General features: G+C 42.7%; 1 protein-coding gene across 1 annotated transcript; it reads left to right on the top strand.

The window, feature by feature from the left end:
- Nucleotides 1–14261: 14261 nt before the first annotated feature.
- Nucleotides 14262–18818, top strand: LOC306921136 (tripartite motif-containing protein 16-like; the record flags this gene model as incomplete). Its single annotated transcript, XM_079498247.1, has 2 exons — nt 14262–14521; nt 17302–18818. Exons 1-2 carry the CDS (start codon nt 14272–14274, stop codon nt 18816–18818), a joined length of 1767 nt encoding a protein of 588 aa, XP_079354373.1. The 5' UTR covers nt 14262–14271.
- Nucleotides 18819–27673: the final 8855 nt, after the last annotated feature.

Genomic DNA, 27673 nt, shown 5'->3' with positions numbered 1-27673 from the left:
TATTAATATATTCCTCTTCAAAGCGTCAAGTCTAAAACACACATTGCAACTTTTTTTTTTTTTTTTACATATTCAGAGATAAATTGAGTGAGACCATTAATTTAACAAACAACAAAAAAACAAAACTACCGCATCCAGGCCTGTCGATAACGTTACATGCCCATATAAGGGCATGGCTGTTTGCAGGCAGCTTCTCCGATTGTCCCAACCTGTCGGCCTCGCTGATTGGCCAAGCCTTGTGACGCTCACTCGACTCCCAGTACAGAATCTGTTTTACTGAATTAATCCTTCTCATCGAAGCTTCAACAACCAACCGATCCATCATTCACCCTGTCCCTTTCTGGAAGTAAAATACTGTAGCTCTACGACCCAGCCTCGTTGGTCCAGCCATTGTTGTTGCGGTTCGGTCGTAGTCAGACAGAGAAATTCCTTATTCCAGAAGAAACGTTTCTCCCGAGAGGATGACCACAGTCTCACACCAAATCTTACTTTAAACCACTGCTGACGTCACATTGATGACGTAAATCTAGGCACAGCTGATGATATCATGCCTACACTATATATATTACAAAAACTGTCACTCAGTTATTGTGTCAGATACCAGATACTTTTGACAGAAGTCAGAACAACAGATCCCAGCTATAAAGTAGACTACCCACTCGGCAGTTATTTTCATTTGCATTCAGCATGGAGTCCACCATCACCAATTACTATCCACCAGTGAAACCCACAAGGTATTATTCAAAGTTTTACCCCTCGGCTAAGCAGGAGATGAAGGCTCTAAAGCATCCAATGCGGACAATCGGGCCAGCCAAAGTTGATGCGCCACAGCCAGAAAACTTCCTACGAAAGCATTCCAAGGAGCCTAGGCTCCCTCGGATTCAAAGGTATGAAAGAGACTGTAACATGCATAGAAGGAAACCAGAGGTTCCTAAGAGAACGGATATGCCACTCATGGGCATTCAAAGCAATCAGAATTATGTGGAGACAAATATTTTGGAGAATATGTACGCAGTACCGAAGAAGCGGCAGCCTATCTATGCAGACACAAGGTGGGGAGACAAGCATCTACTAGTTGATTCAGGACTTATTCCCAAATACATCTTGAAAAAGGACTACGGAGAAGTCCCTGAGTACATAAAGGAGCGCAAGGAAGTGATCAGGAAATTAGAGGATGCGTATAAGGAATATGTTAAAGAACAGAAGAGGAAGGAGGCCCCGATGTCTAAGGAGGAGCGAGATACTGTCCTTGAGGGCCTGAGGAAGAACTTTGAAGACCTGTATGGTCAGTACCAGTGCCTTCCAATTATCAAAGATACCCCCGGGAAAGAGAACCGGAAAAAAAACCTGGAGTGTGCAATGAATCAAATGGAGAGCGACATTAATCTCATGGACAGAAATGAGACCATCTATGTAGCCGACGGTCCCGAAGACAGGCTTCGTTGGGAGAATAAGACTCGGAAGCCAGGAAAGGCCTACCTAGAGCAGCTCGAAGAAGAGACCAGGCGGCGAGAGGAGGCATATGACGAGTATGTTAAAAAACGGATGGAGCAGGAAGGCATGGTAGAGGTGTCCAAGGAGGAGCGAGAAAGGGCCATCGATGGCCTGCAGCAGAAGTTTGAAGAGCTTTATCATCAGTTCCAGTGTCTACCGATTGTAGAAGATACCCTTGGGAAAATTAAAAACAAGCAACGCCTGCACGATGCACTGAATAAAGTAGAGGATGACCTTAATTGCCTTAAGAGAAACGAGGCCATCTACATAGCCCGCAGCCCTGTAGACATGGACAGGCTGTTGGAGAAGCCTGAGCCCAGCAGAAGAAGGGACAAGGTAGTAGTAAAAGGTAGGTTTGGCGGGTCTGACCGAGGGAGAACGCATGGTGTGCACAAGAACCTCCACAAGGCCGAGTTCTTGGCCTGATGCCAGCCTGAAGAAGCAGTCTACTCTGTGGAGTGGGCAGAGTCTGTGGTCTGGATCCAGGCAACAGAGTTCATAGTTTTTAAATCATCTTTAGAGTTTTTATTTAGTTTTTCAATTTGGTGTTTGATTTCAATTTAGTGTTTGTTTTCAATTTAGTTTTAGTTGGTGTAATGCAGTGTTGGATTGGTCATTGCACGCAGTACCACACTGTCCCCCTGAAGATCTTTCAGGAGCACGAGCTCTCACAAATTATCCTGTAGTGTTCTGTGTTAAGTGACGTGCGCCTGGCGTCTTAAAATGGCGTCCCACCAAAGATGAAATCACCAATGCAACACTGGGTTAATGAGTGTAGATGAAGTTTTCGTTTTAGGAAATTACTAGCTTTAGTTTGGTTTTTATTTTAAAGTTTTTTCGGAACCAGGTTGATTCGTTCATTGTGAATATAAGCATCAGCCAGTATGAATGAGACATCACTAAATTAATAGCTTGATGTGATTTTTTTGGAACATTCATTTGTCACACTTTAGAGTACTTCTTTTGTTCGTTTTTAACCCACAAACTAGACCCATGGCTTTTTTTTACAGTCTAACGGGTTAATCTTGCAAACCACTGAACCAGTCAGCACCAACTTTCGTTTTGCACACACTTTTTATTTAGCTTATTTTTATATTTTTGGGAATTTGTCATTTATAAATTATAATAATGGAAATCCATGGTGGCCAGATCTGCCTTTAACCTCTGCCCAAATATTGAAGGAAGTAAATCCTCAAATATTTTTTCCACTGATTTTTCGGAGGTTGAATACTTTTCACATTTTGTTGTGAATCAATAATTCATAATAATCTCAGAACTACCGTCCTGAACCACCAATCAGTCTTTCCCAAATATGGAGTTCCAAACTGATTCCATCAACATGATGAGATTTTCTGTGGGTTGGCCCTAATCTCACAATATACAATTGTGTGATCTAGTTTTATAACGGGTAAATACAATCCTTGCCCAAATATGGAGTCATTACTTAATTTTCCAAATGTGGAATGAATTCTACCCTGCCTGGCTGAGATATGCACTCTACTGAGCTTACCTTTCTATTTGTGAAATATTTTGCTGGTTGCAAATCTATATGTGGGAGGGAGAGCTGTCTACAAATTAATCTGTCAGTTCCCTTTTTGTCTGGCTGGGGCTAGTTACATAAACCACTGGACCCAGGGTGCCACATTTCTTGTGCATGCTTAGTAGGCCAAGTAACTCCAGTGCAAGAACCGCAAGGCACCAGAACAGTGACAGGACTGGTGAGCAACCAAATATCACAGAATATACTGTATGACAACAACACGTGTGTGTGTGTGTGTGTGTGTGTGTGTGTGTGTGTGTGTGTGTGTGTGTGTGTGTGTGTGTGTGTGTGTGTGTGTGTGTGTGTGTGTGTGTGTGTCCTAAACAACACTGTACACACGCGTGTGCGTATGAAAATATCTATAGTTATGTAAACAGCTAAAGAATGTGACACACACACACACACACACAATGTTCAAATACTAATAGGCCATCATGTTCAAAATCAAATATATTCATATCACAATAAAAACACAGTTTTAGTCGACTAAATGTCATAAGAGTTTAGTCGACAAAATCTACGGTTGATTTAGTTGACTAAAATGTGTGTGTGTGTGTGTGTGTGTGTGTGTGTGTGTGTGTGTGTGTGTGTGTGTGTGTGTGTGTGTGTGTGTGTGTGTGTGTGTGTGTGTGTCACTAGAGAAGTCTAAGGATTGTGTTTATACTGACACAGTGAACTGCAACGTGTTTAAATGGCTCAAACTTTTAAAAGTCAACAAACGTTTTAATTTCAAGGACCCACCATACCACCATCATTCTGAGAGTTTACAAATGGAACCAAATTGATCCCTTGTAAGTGATATTGTTTGGTATAAAACAAACGTTTTTTGTTAAAAGGTTAAATCTCTATATTGTGACAGTAATCATAGATATAGAGTGTTTGTTCAGTAATAGAGGTCTCCATGTCTCTAAATGGTGTATTTATATAGCGCCTTTATCCAAGGCGCTTTACATAGATTGTTTTGTTTTTTTGTCATTTTGGCCAGTAATATATATATATTTTTTGTATTTGCACTGCACTTGAAGGTACAATGTACGTGTGGACCTGTGTACTTCCTGGAGCCTCCGGCAACAGGCCAGCATTAGCACACTAACCCCCCGTTTATGGGTACGAGGAATCCAGCGGTACAGAGTAAAGACCGGAAGTCAATGCCACCACCGGAAGTCGCTCATATTGCAGTTTACTCCAAGTGGTTCTCCTCCTACCTCTCTGACCGGACTTACCAGGTTTCTTGGAAAGGTTTGCTATCATTCCCCCGCACCCTCCAAACTGGGGTCCCACAGGGATCTGTACTTGGTCCCCTCCTCTTCTCACTGTACACTAAATCCCTTGGCACCATCATCTCTGCTCACAATATATCCTATCACTGCTATGCCGATGACACACAACTGTTTCTATCCTTCCCCCCCTCTGCCACCCAGGTAGAAGAACGCATCACTGCATGCCTGGCTGACATCTCACAGTGGATGTCTTCCAACCACCTCAAGCTGAACCCAGACAAGACTGAGCTTCTGTTCTTCCCAGCTAAGTCCTGCCCTATGCGGGAGCTAACTATCTCCGTAGACAACGCCCTGGTAAAGTCTGTCCCGACAGCCAGGAACCTTGGTGTTGTCCTGGACAGTCAGCTCTCGTTCAAAACACACATCACAGCTGTCACTAGATCCTGTAGGTTTACACTCTACAACATACGACGAATTAGACCGTTCCTCACCCAGGAGTCAGCCCAGCTCCTAATCCAGTCTTGTCAAAACTTGACTATTGTAACTCCCTCCTTACTGGCCTACCGGCATGTGCACTTAAGCCCCTCCAAATGATCCAAAATGCCGCAGCCCGCTTGGTCTTCAACCAGCCAAAATTCTCACATGTCACCCCCCTTCTCCGCTCCCTCCATTGGCTCCCGGTCGCTGCCCGCACAGAATACAAAACTCTGATGCTGGCATTCAAAGCAACCAAAGGCATGGCCCCCCCATATCTCACAAGTATGATCGTACCCTACAAACCCTCCCGCGCACTCAGATCAGCCAACGCAGGGAAGCTGGAGGTACCTTCACTAAAAACGCCGGGACAACGCTCCACATGTCCCAAACTCTTCTCCCTTCTGGCTCCAAAACTATGGAATGCACTTCCCATCACAGTCAGAACTGCAGCCTCACTCCCAATCTTCCGCCGTAGTCTGAAAACCCACCTCTTCAGACTCCACCATGGCCCGTAGCACTTGCCCTAGCCTAGCCCCTTAGATAGCACATTATGTAGACTTAGATAGTATTTTAAACAGACTTATAGCTTGTTACGTAGACAGCTCTAGAATTGCACTTTATGTAGTCATAGCACTTTATAGTACACATATGTATAATATATTATATAGTATAGTATGTATAGTTTACATAGATACTCCACTGTTACGTTCTTAGTCTAGGCATGATTCATGATAACTACTTTTTATATATGTGATGTATGCCATGCTTTTGTTATTGCTTAATGTAAGTCGCTCTGGATTAAGAGCGTCTGCTAAATGCCTAAATTGTAAATTGTAAATTGTACTCCCCACGACATCCATTAATTTGACCCAACCTCCCCAACACAAGGTTGACCCAACCTCCCCAACACAAGGTCGCACAGACTTATAGCGAGCTGCACGCACACAGTAAAAAGGTACAAATGTTGGAGTCTAAATGTGCACTTACTCAGTCAATGATCTAAGGTTAGGGCAGTGATTATCAACCTTTACTCAGTCAATGATCTAAGGTTAGGGCAGTGATTATCAACCTTTACTCAGTCAATGATCTAAGGTTAGGGCTGATTATCAACCTTTACTCAGTCAATGATCTAAGGTTAGGGCTGATTATCAACCTTTACTCAGTCAATGATCTAAGGTTAGGGCAGTGATTATCAACCTTTACTCAGTCAATGATCTAAGGTTAGGGCAGTGATTATCAACCTTTACTCAGTCAATGATCTAAGGTTAGGGCTGATTATCAACCTTTACTCAGTCAATGATCTAAGGTTAGGGCAGTGATTATCAACCTTTACTCAGTCAATGATCTAAGGTTAGGGCTGATTATCAACCTTTACTCAGTCAATGATCTAAGGTTAGGGCAGTGATTATCAACCTTTACTCAGTCAATGATCTAAGGTTAGGGCAGTGATTATCAACCTTTACTCAGTCAATGATCTAAGGTTAGGGCTGATTATCATCCTTTACTCAGTCAATGATCTAAGGTTAGGGCTGATTATAAACCTTTACTCAGTCAATTATCTAAGGTTAGGGCAGTGATTATCAACCTTTACTCAGTCAATGATCTAAGGTTAGGGCTGATTATCAACCTTTACTCAGTCAATGATCTAAGGTTAGGGCAGTGATTATCAACCTTTACTCAGTCAATGATCTAAGGTTAGGGCTGATTATCAACCTTTACTCAGTCAATGATCTAAGGTTAGGGCTGATTATCAACCTTTACTCAGTCAATGATCTAAGGTTAGGGCAGTGATTATCAACCTTTACTCAGTCAATGATCTAAGGTTAGGGCTGATTATCAACCTTTACTCAGTCAATGATCTAAGGTTAGGGCAGTGATTATCAACCTTTACTCAGTCAATGATCTAAGGTTAGGGCTGATTATCAACCTTTACTCAGTCAATGATCTAAGGTTAGGGCAGTGATTATCAACCTTTACTCAGTCAATGATCTAAGGTTAGGGCTGATTATCAACCTTTACTCAGTCAATGATCTTAGGTTAGGGCAGTGATTATCAACCTTTACTCAGTCAATGATCTAAGGTTAGGGCAGTGATTATCAACCTTTACTCAGTCAATGATCTAAGGTTAGGGCTGATTATCAACCTTTACTCAGTCAATGATCTAAGGTTAGGGCAGTGATTATCAACCTTTTGAATGTCATGGACCCACACTTTGATCTGCATTACAGTGCATAAGAAACTAGATAAAGTGCCCCTCGGGGCACAGGTCTCCACCAGGGCAGGTCAGGTTGTGGCCTCCTGGTGGCGCTATAATAGGACAGGTCTCCACCAGGGCAGGTCAGGTTGTGGCCTCCTGGTGGCGCTATAATAGGACAGGTCTCCACCAGGGCAGGTCAGGTTGTGGCCTCCTGGTGGCGCTATAATAGGACAGGTCTCCACCAGGGCAGGTCAGGTTGTGGCCTCCTGGTGGCGCTATAATAGGACAGGTCTCCACCAGGGCAGGTCAGGTTGTGGCCTCCTGGTGGCGCTATAATAGGACAGGTCTCCACTAGGGCAGGTCAGGTTGTGGCCTCCTGGTGGCGCTATAATAGGACAGGTCTCCACCAGGGCAGGTCAGGTTGTGGCCTCCTGGTGGCGCTATAATAGGACAGGTCTCCACCAGGGCAGGTCAGGTTGTGGCCTCCTGGTGGCGCTATAATAGGACAGGTCTCCACCAGGGCAGGTCAGGTTGTGGCCTCCTGGTGGTGCTATAATAGGACAGGTCTCCACCAGGGCAGGTCAGGTTGTGGCCTCCTGGTGGCGCTATAATAGGACAGGTCTCCACCAGGGCAGGTCAGGTTGTGGCCTCCTGGTGGCGCTATAATAGGACAGGTCTCCACCAGGGCAGGTCAGGTTGTGGCCTCCTGGTGGCGCTATAATAGGACAGGTTTCCACCAGGGCAGGTCAGGTTGTGGCCTCCTGGTGGTGCTATAATAGGACAGGTCTCCACCAGGGCAGGTCAGGTTGTGGCCTCCTGGTGGCGCTATAATAGGCCAATGTGAAAAGGGTGCCATTTCTTCTTACGCCTTGGATGGCAATTGGATGATTTGAGGCATTTTGTTCCAAGAATGTGTTGTGCTATAACAGGCCAATGTGAAAAGGGTGGGTTATATTCCTCAGCCTAGTAGGAAAGTCTGTGAAAGATTTCATTTGAATTGCACGCTGCGTTCATGATTTGAGGCTTTTTGTTCAAAACGGGCCAATCCTGCAAATTTTGAAAGCCAATGTTAGCCAATTAGGATGGAATATGAAATATGGGACAGATCCATCTTGAACACATGACTATAGACCAATTATTTGTTTACAAACATTGGGACTGGGCGCACGGGTGACTGTTTCATGTAATCAATTCCCAACAGATCTCCAAACCTGTTGTTTTGGGGAGCGCTGGTTTCAGTCCATTCAACCTCCTCTTGTGAGTTGGCTAGTGAGGTGCTAGTGAGACATTTATACTTCAAAGCCCAACAGTATTGCGCACAGAGAACAGCTGATATACAAGCTCACATCGCATCGCAGATGCGACTGTTGTGACTGTGAGCCAAGGGGGCAGGCAGACTTTCCAACGTTGAAGCTCTGGGTCTTAGTGGTAGGAGGAGGGACTACAGGCGGACCCGTGGATTCATGACCGGGAAACCCCGTGCAGCTGGGCTTTAACGTTGAGCGCTCGGTTGCCCTACGTCACTCAGGACCTCAAAGTTGAGGTCCTGGGAGGGACTTCCGGCAGTCTTCCGGGTGCTTCAAAACGCCACTGAGCAACTTCCACTGACATGAATAGCTGGGGGGGCGGAGCTTCGCGCCAGTTCAGTCTCTATTATATATATACTCTATGCTGTGAGCGTATAGAGGTCTGCGTGCGTGACACCATTGCGGGACGAAGCATAAATTATACTTGATGGGCTGCAGGTGAGCGTGCAGCCGTGGACAAATAGGCTCTGCTGCCGTGATCATGAGCGCACCTCCCGTTCTTATGACAGCGACTGGTGGTTTTGAGGACAACTGTTTTGAATTGATATTATTGTTCAAACACAACAGAAACCAAGGATTATATGTTTCAAGGGCGAGAGATCACAATACAAATCCTAATCATTCTTCCTTCACACTGGGAGAAAAACAGCATCTGAAAGTTTGATGGTAGTCCGGGAACCGAAGGGTGATTTTTGGCTGAACGTGGTTTCTTCAGATAAAGTTTTTTTGTCAACTGATTCTTGTAGCTTGGGGTCACCTCTTAATAATTCAAGAGGGTGCCCAGTGATATCCCTTGGGCATTTTTTGTTATTAGCCCCTTAATGCCCGAAACACAAAAGAATCCACCCAAAATAGAGTTTTTTGGTATTTCATGCAAAATACTTGGTCTAAATGCATCAACTTTGAATTCTACAGTGTTTATGAATGTGGATATGCAATCCACATTGTATAAATGTATAAAATGTATGATTAATGCATTATTTATTAATGCATATTATTAACCCCAACATGCCTGGAAACCCCAACATGCCATAAAATATATCTTTTGAGAATGAGATTGTATGCACAATAATCAAGTCAAATGTATCAAATCTGCTTTCTACCATCTGTATTAGTGAAACTGTAGCATATTTCTTTTCAGGTTGAAGATGGTGGCAACAACAGCCAAATCCAATTAAAATGATACACTCCAAAGTGTATGACCTAAATTATATCTATTCAATGGTCATCGTACTCCTGTCTAGTGACTGATGTTCATGTGGAGGACGCCCTTGCCTATGAGCTGGCACCAGTCCTAACTGCCATGTTCACAGAGGATGGAATGCAAATGTTTATACCTTTATTGAAAGGATAAGCCCCTTGAGATGCATCAAGGGGCTCTCATTAGAAGCATGGGGGTCTCTCATTAGAAGCATGAGCACGGTGTTAGAAGATGAGTGAAAATCGATTCTTTAAATACATTGAAAAGAAGTGATTGATCTAATTCAGAAAGCCACGTCCACATTGAAGACGTCACTTCGGGAGGAATGCTGCTGATGCAGATGTCACTGTCATTGATGTATCAGACCTTTGGACCATCCAGCTGATGTCAACCACATACCTGTCTGACAGTGATGTCTACCTAATCTTCGAGATATAGGTCTACTGTGAAGTCTGTGATTACATCATGGTCATGATCAGGTCAGTCAGCAGAGATGCCAGGGAGACGGGGGTCAGCTAGAAATAGCATGTCCTATCATGATATATCTCCTCCAATCACTGTAGCTACAAACAGCCGCCTTTTGAGGTCTGATTTCCACACTCCTCATCTTGTGCTATAGGCATTCCAGCAAGTGCCATCTGGACCTTCAAGTCCTGTTCAGTTAAGGAAACTATGGAGGAAACTAGAATACTAGTCTGGGAGAAAATAATGGGAAAGGTCATGCATGTACTTCAAACCAGCTGCACTACCATCAACAGATTAATTGAGAATGTATAGATCCCCCACTTTTAAACATCTTTGTGGCAAAATGTTGATGGGCATCTTACACCAGCATGAGACGAGAGTAGTTTGGATGGAAAAAGACAGATCTATCAGGCCACTGAGCCCTACCAATCTACCTAAAGACCTGCAGTAATAAGTGTAATAAAGTAATAAAAGTAATAAGTGTAATAAAGTAATAAGTGATCGAGTTAATTCATAGGAAAGGAGGTGTGGTGGACATGACCACTTCCAAATAAGCATTTATTTTGGAATGCAAATTTGTTGCTTTTGCATTCATTATTGTAGGCCTATTTATGGGCTTTTGCTGTGTTAAGCATGATGGGGTTAATATCTAAAAATGCCCTATTCTGAAATCAAATATATTGTACATATCCACATTCATGCGGATAAACACTCTAGAAAGCTAATTTGATGCATTTAAACAATATATTTTATGGGATTTGGGGGTTTGAGGCATGAAGGGGTTAATATGCATTAATTAATAATGCATTCATCATAAATCTACTACATTGTGCCTATCCACATCCACAAACGCATGTAGAAAGCAAATTTGATGTATTTAGACCAAGTAATTCGCATGAAATACCATACAACTTTATATTCAGGGATTTATTAGTATTTCAGGCATTAAGGGGTTAATAACTAAATTTGCCCAAGGGACATCACTGGGCACCCTCTTGAATTCGTGAGAGGTGACCCCAAGCTACAAGAATCAGTTGAGAAATAAACTTTATCTGACGAAACCACGTTCAGCCCCACGGCTCCCGGACTATGGGGCATTTTTTTTACACGTGAGTGCAGTTAGAACTTTTCCATTGCATCTTATGAGAGGTGGTGTTCTTCTGCTGCCTTTATGCGCGCGCATGCTGTTTCTTATCAGTGTGACGTCGTCTGATAAGGCGTCTATAGAGCGTCGCAGTCCCTCCCCCTACCATGGACCAGGAAATTAATCCCAATGCATTTTCCCCATAGACATTTCGAAAAGTATTTATTTAAAGACGGTTACGCCACGGACAAAGCCAGCTCGAGTCGTGACAACTCATGACAACACAAACAATATTTTGGACCAAACAAATAATTACAAAGAAGAAAAACAACAAAAAAGTGTTGTAACCTGCCGTTTTTTTCTTCTTTCTAATTATTTTTTCGGCCCCAAATTTTTTGTTTGTTGTCATGATTTGTCACGACTCGAGTTGGCTTTGTCCGCGGCGTAAACGTCTTTAAATAAATACTTTCTGAAATGTCTATGATTAAAATGAACGGAGAATCATTTCCTGGTCCATGGTAGGGGGCGGGACTGCGACGCTCTATAGAGGTAGGGTGTAACGATTTGCAGGATTTTTGGACAGAATCTGTAGTAATATAAAACAAATGTGTTTTTCAGCCTTCTGGGGGTGCTATAACAGGCCGTTTGGGGCAGAGGTTCATCGTTGGCATCCAGGGAGTGTAAGTTTGGAGATTAGCTGTTAACAGACGGACGGACGGACGGACGGACGGAGTGCAAAACATACTCTCTCCCCATGCCTTCGGCCTGGTGGAGACAATTAGTAAGACAAATCTCCTCTCTCACACTCACACACACACACACACACACACACACACACACACACACACACACACACCAAACATGCAGACATACAGGTAGAGCCTGTCGGTAGTGCACAGTGCCACTGGTCAAGATGAAGACAGAGATAAATCTATCGACTCTAAATCTAATCTTATCTCTTTGATTGATTGATTGAAATATTTATTAACAGTTTGCAGAATTACAGTACATTTCAAGCACAAACTCAATACAAAGGCTGTTAACTGTGAGTGGACGACCCAATTAAGCATTACACTTGTTTCCAATAGGGTCCACCATGTTCAATTCATCAAAATGTCTTTGTGTTTAGATCTCAGATGTTCTGCTCATGTCCTTGAACCTCACCTGAGTGTATAATATAATAGTATTTTTATAATAATCTACCTGAACCACAAGCTCAATATAAAGTTGAACCATTTGTTTGTATCTCATGTTTGTGCTGTACACAAGGAAATTGAGAGGCTGGGTACACGAGGACGTCGCGGGCTGTTCCCCGCCTAAGTTTGGGAACGATATAATTATTTACTGCGTCTACATTGCGGTTATGTTAATTATGTTTGCTGTACACACAAGACCGGTAAACTGCTCCGTTTTCAAGATAAAGATGCAGTACACATCTACAGCCTGTAGATGGCCACCAAAAAAAAGAAAAAGCTTATTCTAAAAGTAGGCTATATGAAAGCGTTGGTATTTCACACAGGTGTTGCCAAATAACGAATTATCTTGATCAGATGCGCATATGACATATCTAGGTCATATCAATTTAATGAGCAGAGCAGTGCTGCTTCTCTCTCTGAGTCTGCACACACTGACTGACCAGCTAAAGTGTATGCCTACTAAACCATAATATATGACAAACCTTGGATTAATTCTTCTGAAAACAGCAGCAAGCACAAAGTAAGTGTGAGAGAGAGAGAGAGAGAGAGAGAGAGTGTGAGAGAGAGAGAGAGAGAGAGAGAGAGAGAGAGAGCGTGCGCACCCCTTCTCTCGCTCAGATCATCATACACAGCTTACAACGAGGAGCGGCATGGTACATTGTGAATTTATGAGTTTGACTTTGGAGATTGAATCATTGAAATATATATATTCGCTGGTGCGCAACACCTCTGAATGTCAGATAATTGCTTGTTTAGATTGATTACAATTTACACCTGCTGGCAGCACAGCGCTAATCATTGCCTATTTTTTAACACGCAGCATCTCTCTCTCTCTCTCTCTCTCTCTCTCTCTGTGACTGTGAGACTGACACAGACGCGGTCAATAATATATAGCATAAATAATAGGCCAAATATAACACTTTCCCTCTATCTGTGATCAGCTCCTCACACACAACTCCTCTCTCGTGCATGCCTGCTCAATCTCAGCAACTGTTTGCGTGTGTGCGGGCTGCAGATCGGCTATTTTTGGAGAAGAGATTTATAGACATTATGTGCAAATATAAAATAGCTGTGATACTTATATGTAAGTGGTTATGGTGAAATAAACCATTAACACTGGTTAGTTTGGAGGGGGCGAGGGGACTATGACATCACCGTTTCAGCAAATTAGGCGGCATTTGCTATACACACGGAGACGAGAAAGTCGCGTCTCCAAACTTTCCCACTCTGGAAGGTAGTTTCAAAATTAGCCGTTAAAGTCCCCCAAAACGCCGTCTCCGTGTGACAAAAAGGGCAGATCGGCTAATTACTTGCCCCAGAAACACCGAAATCGTCCTCGTCTGTACAGGCCCTCAGTGGAACCTGTAACCTCAGCAGAGTGCCTGCAGCAGATTCCTGCCAAGCCCTTTGTTATCAGCACCAACACACCCACATACCACACACACACACACACACACACACAGACACACACACACACACACACACACACACACACACACACACACACACACACACACACACACACACACACACACACACACACACACACACTTTTATGTAGTCATAGCACTTTATAGTTACATATACACAATTTTACATCTAATCACTTGGTTACCTACTCTCCATAAACAACTACACTTTAGAAACAAGCTCAAATAAACTATACTTTATTTTTGTCATGCATTTTTATTAACAGGTTATAAATGATTATAAAATTGGTACAGTATACTTTTACAATTTATCCAGGGAGCTGTTTACAATTGTCTTCTAAGAACACATTACAAATAACACAAGTGCTTACTGTAGTTAATTAAACAGAGAGGACTGGAGTCAATTGCGTTATATTATTTTTAACACTAATTTGAAGCTGTCAAAATCTGACAGACTTCTGGCGGTCATGGCCACGCCCACCTTTTGGTAACGCCCACTTTTGGCCACGCCCACAAAAAGGACCCCCCCATGTCATTTTACAGGCAGGCTCCACTGACACACACACAACCGGGATGAACCTCCCATGTCATGTGATTTCTGAGAAAATGCAACCAAACTAAACTTGTCTGTCAGGTAGTCAGTCAGTCAGTCATACTAAAATGGCGCAGCAGGGAGTTCAACTGGATCATGAACAGTTGTGTTGTTCTATCTGTCTGGATCTACTGAAGGCTCCAGTGACTGTTCCCTGTGGACACAGCTACTGCAGGACGTGTATCGAGGGATACTGGAACCAGGACGATCAGAGAGGGAGGTCCAGCTGTCCTCAATGCAGACAAACCTTCATCCCAAGACCTGTTCTGAAGAGAAACACCATGTTGGCTGAGGTGGTGGAGAGCCTGAAGAAGACAGGTGAGACCTTTAAGTTCTCTTGTAAAAACAGCTCCCTGTCTGTCAGATATAAATTTGAAAATCGACTCGATTTTCGACTCATGCCTTCCGCGACTCAAAAACGTATGAGTCGAAAAATCGTTTTTATTTTTTTTTGTAATGGCTTATTATAAAACGCGCTCCTCACATGCATGCCCTGGCTGCAGTTAGAGCCTGCGGCTAGACCCCATCGTCCAAGGGTGTGGGGTGAAGGGGGAGGGTATCTTAGCAACACTGAATGCTCTGTCCCATTGGTCGTGTGCTCGTATCATGAGCCAATGGCTGCAGCTCTGAGCCTCCCAGACCCCAGGTTCGCATCTCATTGCTCACGCTCAAAGACAGTGTTGCCATGCCGTTTTATTATAAGCGACTTTGGGATTATTTTTCTGTAAAATTGTTTGTAAAAAATGGTAGTTGCAGCCTGGAACTACAATTTGCAGGTTGCGTTTTTTTGGGGGCTTGTTTTTAAGGACCTCCAGATTAATGTATTTGTCCAACTACAACCTAGATCTAGACATATTTTGTACCAGGAACCCCCATACAGATTTGTGTTGTTGGTAAAATGTTTCAAAGAATATTCCACATTTTATAAAAGAAAATAATAATATAATCCCATGATTGTTTTGAAAACGCAACGCGTTGTGAGCTTGTAGATCGGCTATTTTCAAATAGCCCATTAGTTGCTTCTTTTTGGTTTGTTTTCATAGACCTGAATGCTTATTTCTCTCACAAATTGGCAACTCTCTCTCATGCCATAAAGTGAACTGACAGCCAGTTCTGAGCTGTGAGCGCTCTTCTCTTCTCGTGAAGAAAGCAGGACAGTGTTGTCAAATAAATCCCGCCGTCATTCATACTGTATTTATTCCCCGACCCGACATTAAAATACGGAACAACGTGCGTCCCGTATCAGTTCATTACGGGACTTGTGACAGGCTGCTGCATACACTTGAGAGTTGGGACTAGCTGATAGCATAGCAGCCGATAGCGCCGCTGCTCCTTCAGTGTCGTTGTTTACAAAATAGAGTTTATTTTTTATTATTGGGCTTTGATCATTGATGCAAATTCTAAACATATGGATGCAGCTGCAGAAGTTGTTGCTTAAAGGAATGCATAGTTGCGTTCTCCTCAACTGCTGCGCAGCAACAACAAAAATTAAAAAATTAAAAATAATGGAAAAAAAATAGGAAAAAATCGATCGACACGTCGATTTTCGGCCTCGACACGTCGATTGACCAAATATGAGTCGTTTGGCATCCCTACTAAGTACATTTACTTAAGTAAATCTACAGCTTGTCACTCTTCTCCAATAGCATTGGCCAATCAGGACTGTATAATAAAGTGTCAAGTCCATATATGGAGTTCCAAGGCCAGCCATGTCAACTATATGGAGTAGAAACGGCTGTCACCATGACTAATTTAACTAAACAATAAACACACCATGTGTACGGCTGTCACCATTACTAATTTAAGGTGACGGTTAATTGTCACACAAATAATTGCAGTAATAATTAATCCATTTAGGCTTGACGTCGACATTTAAAAAAAGTCTAATGAAAAAGACTGATTTTTCAAAGATAGCAGACCTACAAGCTCATAGCGCGCCACTCGGTGGCGCGCTATGAGCTTGTAGATCTGCTATTTTTCAATAGCTAAAGTATAACATAATGCTTAGTTAAAATAGCAAAAGGGGTTCCCGTCCAGAATGGGTTAAGGATTTAATTATTGTTGTTTTTTTCATTGAACTTACATTGCAGTTTGTATTTCTGTTTGCCTTTTAGACTATCACAAATTGCACAGAGCAGATATTATGACAAATAACTTAAATAATCACTGAAATCACTGATACATTTAATCACTTTTAATACTTTTTCCTTTCCAAAAAATGTACAAAATAGGGTGTTGTAAGCTTGTAGATCTGCTATTTATTTCTGCTATTTAAAAAAAATCACACCCGTGTGAACTGAGTGGTGTAAGGTTTTATATAGCATGATCAGCTGTGGTCTGACGTAATGTCTGACGTAATGAAAGCTGGAGTTTTTGTCCGATGTGAGGTATTATATAAGGTAAGGTATTATATAGCCTGATCAGCTCTGATCTGACGTAATGAAATCACACCCGGATGTGATTTCACAACTGGCTTTTTTTGTGCAGAAAAAATGAGCATGGTTGCTACGGTCATCCAGTTCACCCGGGTGTGATTTAATTACGTCAGAAATTATTTTGAACATAGCAACCATGCTAATTTTTTCTGCACACAAAAGCCAGTTGTAGGAGTGGTTTACACCACTCAAAAAAATGTTTGAAAATGTATGACATTTTGACGATTATGCAAAAATATCTGAAATGATTGCGATTAGGAAATGATGTAATAGTTGTGACAGGCCACGCCCACGCAACTACGACAGTCTCAGGAATACAACGTTAATGTATGTTTTGTAATAATAATCAAAATCTACAAAGTAACTAAAGTAATTAGGATTGTTACAGTACTTAAGTACATTTACAGTACTTTAGTAAATGTACTTAGTTCATTTCCAGCTCTGCATGTCTCTCTGCATCCTCACTGAGGATTTGGTCAATGATTGACCATTTTTTATAGTATAGTGTTTATTACTTTTGACACAGTTGCTCTGTGCTTTATGATGGCTACACAGTAATAATTTAGTTGTTTGTATTCATTTGAGGGTACAGGCACATAGAAAAATGAAATATATATATTTTTATCATATTGATAAATAAATGCTGTATCAATATATCAACAGGACTCCAAGCTGCTCCTCCTGATCACTGCTACGCTGGACCTGGAGATGTGGCCTGTGATTTCTGCACTGGGAGGAGACTGAAAGCTGTGAAGACTTGTCTTCAGTGTCTGGTCTCTTACTGTGACACTCACCTCCAGCCTCACTATCAGTCTCCTGCCTTTAAGAGACACCAGCTGGTCCAAGCCTCCGGAGAGCTTCAGGAGAACATCTGCTCTCGTCACAACGAGGTGAGGAAGCTTTTCTGTCGCACCGATCAGCAGTGTATCTGCTCTCTGTGCTTCATGGACGAACACAAAGGTCACGATACGACCTCGGCCGCAGCAGAACGGGCCGAGAGACAGAAAGAGGTCGACAGGAGTCAGCAGAACATCCAGCAGAGAATCCAGGAGAGAGAGAAAGACGTGAAGGGGCTTCACCAGGAGGTGGAGTCCATCAAGCACCATGCCGACAGAGCAGTGGAGGACAGCGACACCATCTTTACTGAGCTCATCTCTTCCATGGAGAGAAGACGATCTGAGGTGAGGCAGCTGATCCGAGACCAGCAGGAACGTCAAGTGAGTCGTGCTGAAGAACTGAGGAGGCGTGCGGAGCAGGAGGTCACTGAACTGAGGAGGAGACATGCTGAGCTGGAGCAGCTCTCACTCACAGAGGATCACATCCGTTTTCTACAGCGTTACACCTCCTCCCTCTCAACCACCAGTGAATCTACACACCCAGTCAGCAGCCATGTCCGTCCTCTGAGACACTTTGAAGATGTGACTGTGGCCGTGTCCAAGATGAGGGACAGACTGGAGGACATTCTCACAGAGGAAGGGACAAACGTCTCAGTGGCAGTGAACAGAGTGGATGTTTCACTCAGGGACAGTTTACTGGCGCAGAGCCCTGAGGCGGGGCTCTGCGCCAGTGGCGGATTGGTAAATCCGCCACTGGTTTCACTGTCAACACCAGCAGAACCCAAGACCAGAGCTGAGTTCTTAAAGTATTCACGTCCGATCACACTGGATCCAAACACAGCTGAAGAACACCTGTCTCTGTCTAAAGGGAACAGAAAAGTAACAGTGATAAACAAATCACAATCACTACCTGATCACCCAGAGAGATTCACTTACTGGCAGCAGGTTCTGAGTAGAGAGGCTCTGAGTGGACGCTGGTACTCTGAGGTAGAGTGGAGTGGACACTGTGGTATAGCAGTCTCACATACAGATATCAGCAGACATGGGTGGGGTGATAAATGTAAATTTGGATCCAATGATAAATCGTGGTCTTTAGTGTGTACAAAACGAGGTTATAGTTTCAGACACAGAAACATTAAAACTCCCATCCCAGGCTGTGTGTCCTCCAGAGTAGGAGTGTACATGGACCACAGTGCAGGTACTCTGTCCTTCTACGGTGTGTCTGACGACACCATGACTGTCCTTCACACAGTCCACGCCACGTTCACACACAACCTCCATGTTGGATTTAGGCTTCCTCTTAGCTCTGAATCCACTGCTGAGTTGTTGTGTGAGCTCAACTAGATCACACTGTTGTTTTGTCTCTCGTGTCATCAGATCAGAATCGTTTCTTCATTATTGTATAGTTTTTCTTCTCAGCCTGCTCTGTGAGCTTGTAGATCAGCTATTTTTTCCAATGCGTCGTATGATGAAGTATATAGGGGCTTGAAGGGGTTAATAATCTAATTTAACCCATTAACCCATTTAGGCCTGACTATTTAAAAAATGTCTCTTTAAAATGTATTTTTTTTCTGGAAAAACCTCATGTTTCTATATCAGTGGTTCTCAACATTTCTTGTCAAGGACCCCAAAAACAGCTCATAGCATGAGCTTGTAGATCTGCTATTTTCAGTATGAAACGGTTGAAACCAAGCATAACTTATATCTTTTAGTTCCACTAGTCTCTTCCTAACATTTTAGTCTAGTTTTTATCTGTTGAGAAGATTGACAACATATTTAGTCTTAGTTTTAGTCATTATTGCTTCGTTTTTATCTAGTTTTCCTCAGTGAAAAGTCGACGAACATGTATAATAGACAGTGTGTGTATATATTAGATCTGGAGAACGCGAGGAGTTGTGCTTGTAGATCTGCTATTTTCACAATCTGCTCCTGTTTCTTGGGGGGGAACCCATTTTGGTGTTTTAAGCATTATGTTATACTTGAAAAATAGCAGATCTACAAGCTCATAGCGCGGACTCTCAGAGTTACAGACCAAGAGTCCATTTGGTTCCATTTGTACACTCTCAGAGTTACAGACCCATCAGGGTCCATTTGGTTCCAAACTATAATTTAGCTGGGGACCCCCTGGAACTCCCTCAAGGACCCCTGGGGGTCCCCGGACCCCACTTTGGGAACCACTGCCTTAGAAAGCCTTAATGAGGATTTTAACATGAGTGTTGAATTAAAAAACTAATGACTAAATATTCTATCTGCTCTGTGCTTTATGATGGCTGTGTGCCTGATGTTAAATATTCTATCTGCTCTGTGCTTTATGATGGCTGTGTGCCTGATGTTAAATATTCTATCTGCTCTGTGCTTTATGATGGCTGTGTGCCTGATGTTAAATATTCTATCTGCTCTGTGCTTTATGATGGCTGTGTGCCTGATGTTAAATATTCTATCTGCTCTGTGCTTTATGATGGCTGTGTGCCTGATGTTAAATATTCTATCTGCTCTGTGCTTTATGATGGCTGTGTGCCTGATGTTAAATATTCTATCTGCTCTGTGCTTTATGATGGCTGTGTGCCTGATGTTTGCATTAGATTGCATTTGGTCTTTTGTTTATTGTTTGTTTTTTCTTCTCCGTTTGTAAATAAAATGTAATAATGTTTTCCTGATGTTTTCTCCTGTCTCAGTGGACACTTGTAGTTCACTGATAGGACTACAACTCCCATGAGCTATCATTCTCAATGACCTGTTTTGACACAGGTGTGGACATTCCTTCAATCAAGTGATGAACATAATTATATCCTGTCCTGCGTTTGATTCTGCCTGAAGAAGGTCAAAGGTCAATAGACTGAAAGATTCCAGCAATAAAATGATTGAAATGAAATGATTAAAATGACCCTTAATTGTTATTACACTTCTATACTTGTGTGACTCCAGAAGCTCCTCCTAAACCTGTCAGGTCAGACGTGGCTTTTTTAAAGAAACATTTTTTGTCACATTTTGAAACGTTGAAACAGGACATTGTGCATTGTGAGTACTTTTACTTTCCGTACTTTGAGTACATTTTGATGTCAATACTTTAGTACTTGTGGAAGTACATTTGTACATTTTGTAACAGAGTATGATCTATATTGAAGTATTGGTACTTTTAAGTATTAAAATAATGTGCACGTATACTTTAATAAAATGACAAAGTGACATTAAAGATGAACAAATCAAACAGTGCTTTGTTCTTCTATTGTAACTAAAGGATGACTCAGCAACTTTTAATCTCTAGTTAAATGTTCAATTTGTTGTGTGTGTGTGTGTGTGTGTGTGTGTGTGTGTGTGTGTGTGTGTGTGTGTGTGTGTGTGTGTGTGTGTGTGTGTGTGTGTGTGTGTGTGTGTGTGTGTGTGTGTGTGTGTGTGTGCGCCACTAAAGAAGTCTAAACAAGAGAATGAAGCCAGTTTAGCTGTAGAGCCCTGCTGCTTGTATTGTGTGTTTATACTGACACCTGCTGTCAACACAGTGAACTGCAACGTGTTTATAGCTCAAACTTTAAAAAGTCAACCAGGGATTCTCAACAAACTTTAATTTCAAGAGTTACAGTCCTGTAAGGGTCCATTTGGTTCCATGTGTTACACTCTCAGAGGTACAGTCCTGTAAGGGTCCATTTGGTTCCATGTGTTACACTCTCAGAGATACAGTCCTGTAAGGGTCCATTTGGTTCCATGTGTTACACTCTCAGAGTTACAGACCTGTAAGGGTCCATTTGGTTCCATGTGTTACACTCAGAGTTACAGACCTGTAAGGGTCTATCAATAATGTAGGGCTGGGGACCCCCTGGAACCTCCCCATAGACCCTTGGGGGGTCCCCGGACCCCACTTTGAGAACCACAGTCCCAGAGGACAGAAATATAAGATACAATGTTGCACATTCTTAATTTATTTGAAAACAAAAAAAAATCAAAACAGTGAACATAAAAAAAAATCACACCTGTGTGAACTGAGTGGTGTAAGGTCTCATATAGCCTGTCTGACGTAATGAAATCACACCCGGGTGAACAGGGTGAACATAGCAACCATGCTCATTTTTTCTGCACTAACAAAGCCAGTTGTAGGAGTGGTTTACACCACTCAACAAAGCCAGTTGTAGGAGTGGTTTACACCACTCAAAAAGAAATAAGACACATTGATGATGATCATGTTAAATAGCAACGTGATTTACATCGACCAATGAAAGCTCATGGAATTATTCTGGGTCTCTGATGACCATATATGGCACATACTGGCATCGGGTACTCAGGCCGGTACCACCCTCAAGTACCATAGGGGCCCCTGGTGCCCAAGGGCCCCTATGGTAGATCCGGCCCTGTGTACTCGTAGTCAGTCTGAAAAAAATGCTATCGGGACGACTCTAATATTGTTAGGTCGCTTTTGGGCAGAAACCACTCAGTTTCAAGCTCTGAAAAAAATCATTAACATGGTTAATTTTTTTCAATAGCTAAAGCATAACATAATGCTAACACCTAAAGGGGTTCCCGCCCAGAATGGGTTAATAAATGGACCAAAAACACAACAAGTGGTGATAATATAAGAACACATTGGAGTCTCTGACAGTGTATAAAGTCACCATAACAACAACACAGTATTGTTGTTGTTCTAAAAAACACGCTTTTCTGTTTTTTCATTTCCAGGAAAGTCAAAGTTTTGGACATAGCTGGTTTCTGCCCGACGACAACCAACAGAGAATAGCAGATCTACAAGCTCACGTGTCCGTCGCGCTCCGCTGCTTATATACATCAGATCTGAGTGACATTTTTATTTTATTTTTTTGTGGTCGACAGAAGAATAAATGAAACGAGAGCGTGTTTTAATAAAGTATTCAATCAACCAAATCAATAGGCTAACACACTGTTGATGAACAGTTTACAGTGTGTTGTGGGAAGGAAGACAGACATTACAAGTAAAAGTCATTCAAAATGTACTTGAGTGAAAATACAAAAGTATTGGCATCAAAATGTATACTTAAAGGAACAAAAGTAAAAGTAGGCTACTAATTATGCAGAATGTCCCATTTGAAGTTTTCAAATAGGCTAGATTGGCTATTTTCAAATGGTCGAAATGTATAGGGTTGAAGCAGTTAATGTATGTTTTGTAATGACACGCACGCACGCACGCACGCACACACGCACACACACACACACACACACACACACACACACACACAGAGTGAAGGCAAGTTAGGCAACTATTCGTCAAAACGAGGGACCATGAAGAGTAGGATGAACATGGAGGAATGTGACATTTAAGCTTCTTGCAGGTTGCAATGTGATGTCAGGACAAACATCCAACAAACTGGAAATCCACCTGCAAGCTTGTTGCATATTTCGGCCACACGCCGGCGCCATTGGGTAAAAGAACACTCACCCGTGTGTAAGCAACCTGCTCACAGCTAGGCCTGGAGAACTGAAAGACTTTTCTTTTGACTTATTTTCTGGTTTAAAATGGGTTAGAAATGTAATTTCAACACTCCTATAGGTAGGGAGATATCGATTCTTGCGTCTTCGGATTGGGAAGCATATGTGTGTGAACACACAACCAGACAAGCGCAGAGTGAAGTCAGTGAACTGTCAAGAACATGCTCAAAAAGGCACAGAGCAACAACGGTGACCCACTGCTCTACTTGAATACTGCAATACCCACGTGACGTGTGGCACTCTCTCCTGCACAGCTGTTAATGTGATGTCATCTGGAGTCCAAACTGCCAACATCCATAACTCCACCGATTTCTGAATGTAAAGCTTATGTACATGATAATCTAAAGCCAGGTGCTGAGTTCATACTCAACAAACATTGGATTTAACTTAATTGTCTCCACCAGGCCGAAGGCATGGGGAGAGAGTATGTTTTGCACTCCGTCCGTGTGTCCGTGTGTCCGTGTGTCCTTCCGTCCGTCCGTTACCAGCTAATCTCCGGCACCGTTAACCCGGTCGATGCCAAACTTTGCACACACACTCCCTGGATGCCAACGATGAACCTCTGCCCCGCATTTTCCAGAACGGCCTGTTATAGCGCCACCATGAGGCAGCTTTTCACATTTGTTACCTAAAACTGCACCGATCTGCGTGAAACGTTGCATGCACACTCCCTAGAGGCCAAGGACAAACCTTTGACCTGCATTTTCCGCATCTGCCTTTTATAGCGCCACCAGGAGGCCGACTTTTGTAAAACACATTTTTTGATATTACTCCTCCAGATTCTGTCCAAAAATCTCACAAATCGTTACACAGTATCTCTATGGTCATGTGCTCAAGTCGGATCTGTCCGATATTTCATATTCCATCCTAATTGGCTATAATTGGCTTTCACAGTTTGCAAGATTGCCCCGTTTTGAACAAAAGCCTCAAATCATGAACACAGCTTGCAATTTACGTGAAATCTTTCACACATTTTCTTACTAGGCTGAGGAATATATCCCACCCTTTTCACATTGGCCTGTTATAGCGCCACCAACAGGTTGATTTTTGCAAAACACATTTTTGGAACAAAATGCCTCAAATCATCCAATTGCCATCAAAGGCAAACATGTTTATATTACTCCTAAACATTTTGCCAAACATCTCACACAGTCCTATCCTCCTGGTGGAGACCTGTGCCCAGAAGGGCACTTTTTCTAGTTTGGTATGTTTTTGTCTCCACCAGGCCGAAGGCATGGTGAGAGAGTATGTTTTGCACTCCGTCCGTGTGTGTGTCCGTCCGTCCGTGTGTGTGTCCGTCCGTGTGTCCTTCCGTCCGTCCGTTACCAGCTAATCTCCGGCACCGTTAACCCGGTCGATGCCAAACTTTGCACACACACTCCCTAGATGCCAAAGATGAACCTCTGCCCCGCATTTTCCAGAACGGCCTGTTATAGCGCCACCATGAGGCAGCTTTTCACATTTGTTACCTAAAACTGCACCGATCTGCGTGAAACGTTGCATGCACACTCCCTAGAGGCCAAGGACAAACCTTTGACCTGCATTTTCCGCATCTGCCTTTTATAGCGCCACCAGGAGGCCGACTTTTGTAAAACACATTTTTGGATATTACTCCTCCAGATTCTGTCCAAAAATCTCACAAATCGTTACACAGTATCTCTATGGTCATGTGCTCAAGTCGGATCTGTCCGATATTTCATATTCCACCCTAATTGGCTACAATTGCCTTTCACAGTTTGCAAGATTGCCCCGTTTTGAACAAAAGCCTCAAATCATGAACACAGCATGCAATTTACGTGAAATCTTTCACACATTTTCTTACTAGGCTGAGGAATATATCCCACCCTTTTCACATTGGCCTGTTATAGCGCCACCAACAGGTTGATTTTTGCAAAACAGGTTGATTGGAACAAAATGCCTCAAATCATCCAATTGCCATACAAGGCAAACATGTTTATATTACTCCTAAACATTTTGCCAAACATCTCACACAGTCCTATCCTCCTGGTGGAGACCTGTGCCCAGAAGGGCACTTTTTCTAGTTTGTATTGAATTTATAATTCAAGTGAGCTATGTTTATCTGTTCAGATCGTCTTTTTCCCATCATCAGTAGCTTGGACTCCTTGCATAGATTGGAAAAAAAAGTATTAGTGTGACAATATGAGATAGCCTGTGCAGTACAGTAGGCCTACTGTGGTTTGCAAAACAGTTTGTTTTTAATTGATTGGGTGACTGATGAGCTTTTTGGTGCACTTTTATTATTGTTAGAAAACATGCATCTGTGAACTGGATGAAATCCTACCTGGAGAGAAGAGAACAGGTGTTGGATGTGTGCATTCCTCAAGGAAGCATACTAGGGCCTTTACTGTTCCTAATTTACATAAACGACATGATATCAGCATGTGACCGAGCTTGGATAACAAACATTTGTCACCTGGTAAAACTGAATCCAACCTCAGTAAGGCCACAGACTTTACGATCAGAGTGGGTGACACAATGTTATCACAAGGACAAAAGTGATGACCTACTGTATCTGGATTGTTTTAGATAACAATCTTTCTGCTGATTAAATGGCAACAAAAGAAATCAAGAAAGTCAACAAAGAAGAGTTTGTCTCCTCGTTGGTCAGTATGGGAATGCACTGAAGACACTATAGCTGGAGCACTCATCCAATGCATGCACCTCAAATGCACTAAAATCTAAATATACAGACCTCTCAAAACAAACTAATCAGACTACTACTAGACCTCACACCTATAGGACTCAATTCAATTCAATTCAAAGGAGTTTTATTGGCATGAGAAAACATACGTTTACATTGCCAAAGCAAGTGTCAATACAATACAATAAAAACAGTTGAAAATGTGGAAAGTATACAGTTGGAGGGGGTACAGCATTTTGTAAACAGAGCTATGTCACATTGCATCATTATGTTACAGGGAATAAAGCACAGGACTCACCTAACCCCTGCTCATTATGCTATAGGGCTGGATGGCTATAGTCATAACAGAGCACCTGTCTGCAATTACAAGTCTTCTATAGCTTGTCAGATCTTCCACTGTTTTTCTGTAAATTTTCTTTATTGCTCAGAGTATTTATGATTTGAAAGCTCGAGTCTGGGCTGTTTGTGTTCTCTTTTTAACATTAATGTAATTAACTGTAGGCTACCTGTGTACTTTTTGCAAACTATACAATCAATCAATCAAACTTTTGGGCCCCTGGGCCTGGACTTGGCATGCCGGCTCAGGGATCCAGCCGAGCTTGTCCAAACTAAAACATTGATTCTCAACGTGAGTCCCCCTCAAGGTCAAGGACCAGGGGTTCCAGGGGGGTCCCCAGTTAAATGTGGAACAGTTTAACCCACGTTAACCCTATTTCATACTTCAGCTATTAGAAAATAGCTATACAAGCTAACAATGCATTGCGATGCGATGTGTGTCTATCTTCTAAACATTTCAAAGATTCTCATGGGGATCTCAAATGAAGCAAAGGAGCTATATGTCTATATATGACAGACAAACAATACAGTTGCCATGCATGCAGAGCTCCAACCAGGGTGAACCTGCAGAGTACAGAGAGGAGACACATGGCACACAGCTGTGCTTGTGAACAGACATCAATCATGTCTCCCTATAGAGCATCTGACATCAGCAACAGGCAGCAACCAAGATCCTTCATAGTTCACACACACCAGATGGACAGGTGCGTGTACAGTCAGCTGAGGACTGTCGGAAAGACAGTAGAGAGGGATGCACTACAGTAGGGCATTTCCATGTATTTATAGCATAGTCTAAATTCTCAACCTGTGGGTCGGGAGTCGGGACCCACATGATTTTGGAGGAATCCCAGACCCCAGTTGACAGTGAAATTTAAAGACTTTTACAAAAAAATAAAAATAAAGAAAATAAAAAATAAACAATGACATCATAAAAGACCATACTGCATCACATTCACAACTCAGCCTATAATTTACAGCCTAAAAACTGGTCAAACATTGGACAAATTGACAAATAATATAACAATTGTTTTTGGAAATCAGCTATTTTCAGTGTGTGTCCAAAATCCAAATCACTTTCAATATAGCCTAACAATAATTAAGTGCTCAGAGCAGGATAGGCTATATCGTACGACGGTGTCGCAAGGCGTGTAGCCTACTTCACTTGTCAGCTTCTAATTATACGTTTTTGGCAAGCCAACAACACGCTACGGAATATATGAACGGGTCCTATAATTCAGCTGTGGTGGGAGTCTGGGAGAATAACGGGACACCTCTCCTCTTGTAATAAAGCCCCCCTCCGCTCCGTCACTCCGTGCCCTACTCCCCCGCAGCCAGGAGTCAGGACAGATTCCTGTGTGCGCATTCCCGACGTGTCCCCTCCGAACGCGCGCAGCTGCAGAGGCGGCCGTGTGTGCGTGTGTGTCAGTGCGTGTATGTGTGTCAGGAGTCAGGACAGGAGGAAGACGGTGTTTCGTTTAGAAAGGGTATTTTTAGCGTCCAGTTCGAGTTGCATGCAGGCAGCAGAAGCAGCAGTGTGGGAGTCGCAGCTCTAGGGGAACAGTCAGTCTCCATCTCCCACCAAGTGGACTGCAACACGAGAGAGAGAGAGAAAGAGAGAGATCTGCGCGCACGGCGGCCTATTTTACGGTAGAAATAATAATAATCATCATATTGATCAGTGATCAGACACAGCGGATTGTCGCTGCTGCCACGCTCCGCGGGGGGGAAGCAAAGCATCCTCCTCATCATCATC

This window comes from Electrona antarctica (genome assembly GCF_951216825.1).
Source record: "Electrona antarctica genome assembly, chromosome: 4".
In the NCBI taxonomy this organism is placed as follows: Eukaryota; Metazoa; Chordata; class Actinopteri; order Myctophiformes; family Myctophidae; genus Electrona; species Electrona antarctica.
The sequence above is the reverse complement of the archived record's forward strand: the minus strand, read 5'-3'. Positions and strand labels throughout refer to the sequence as shown.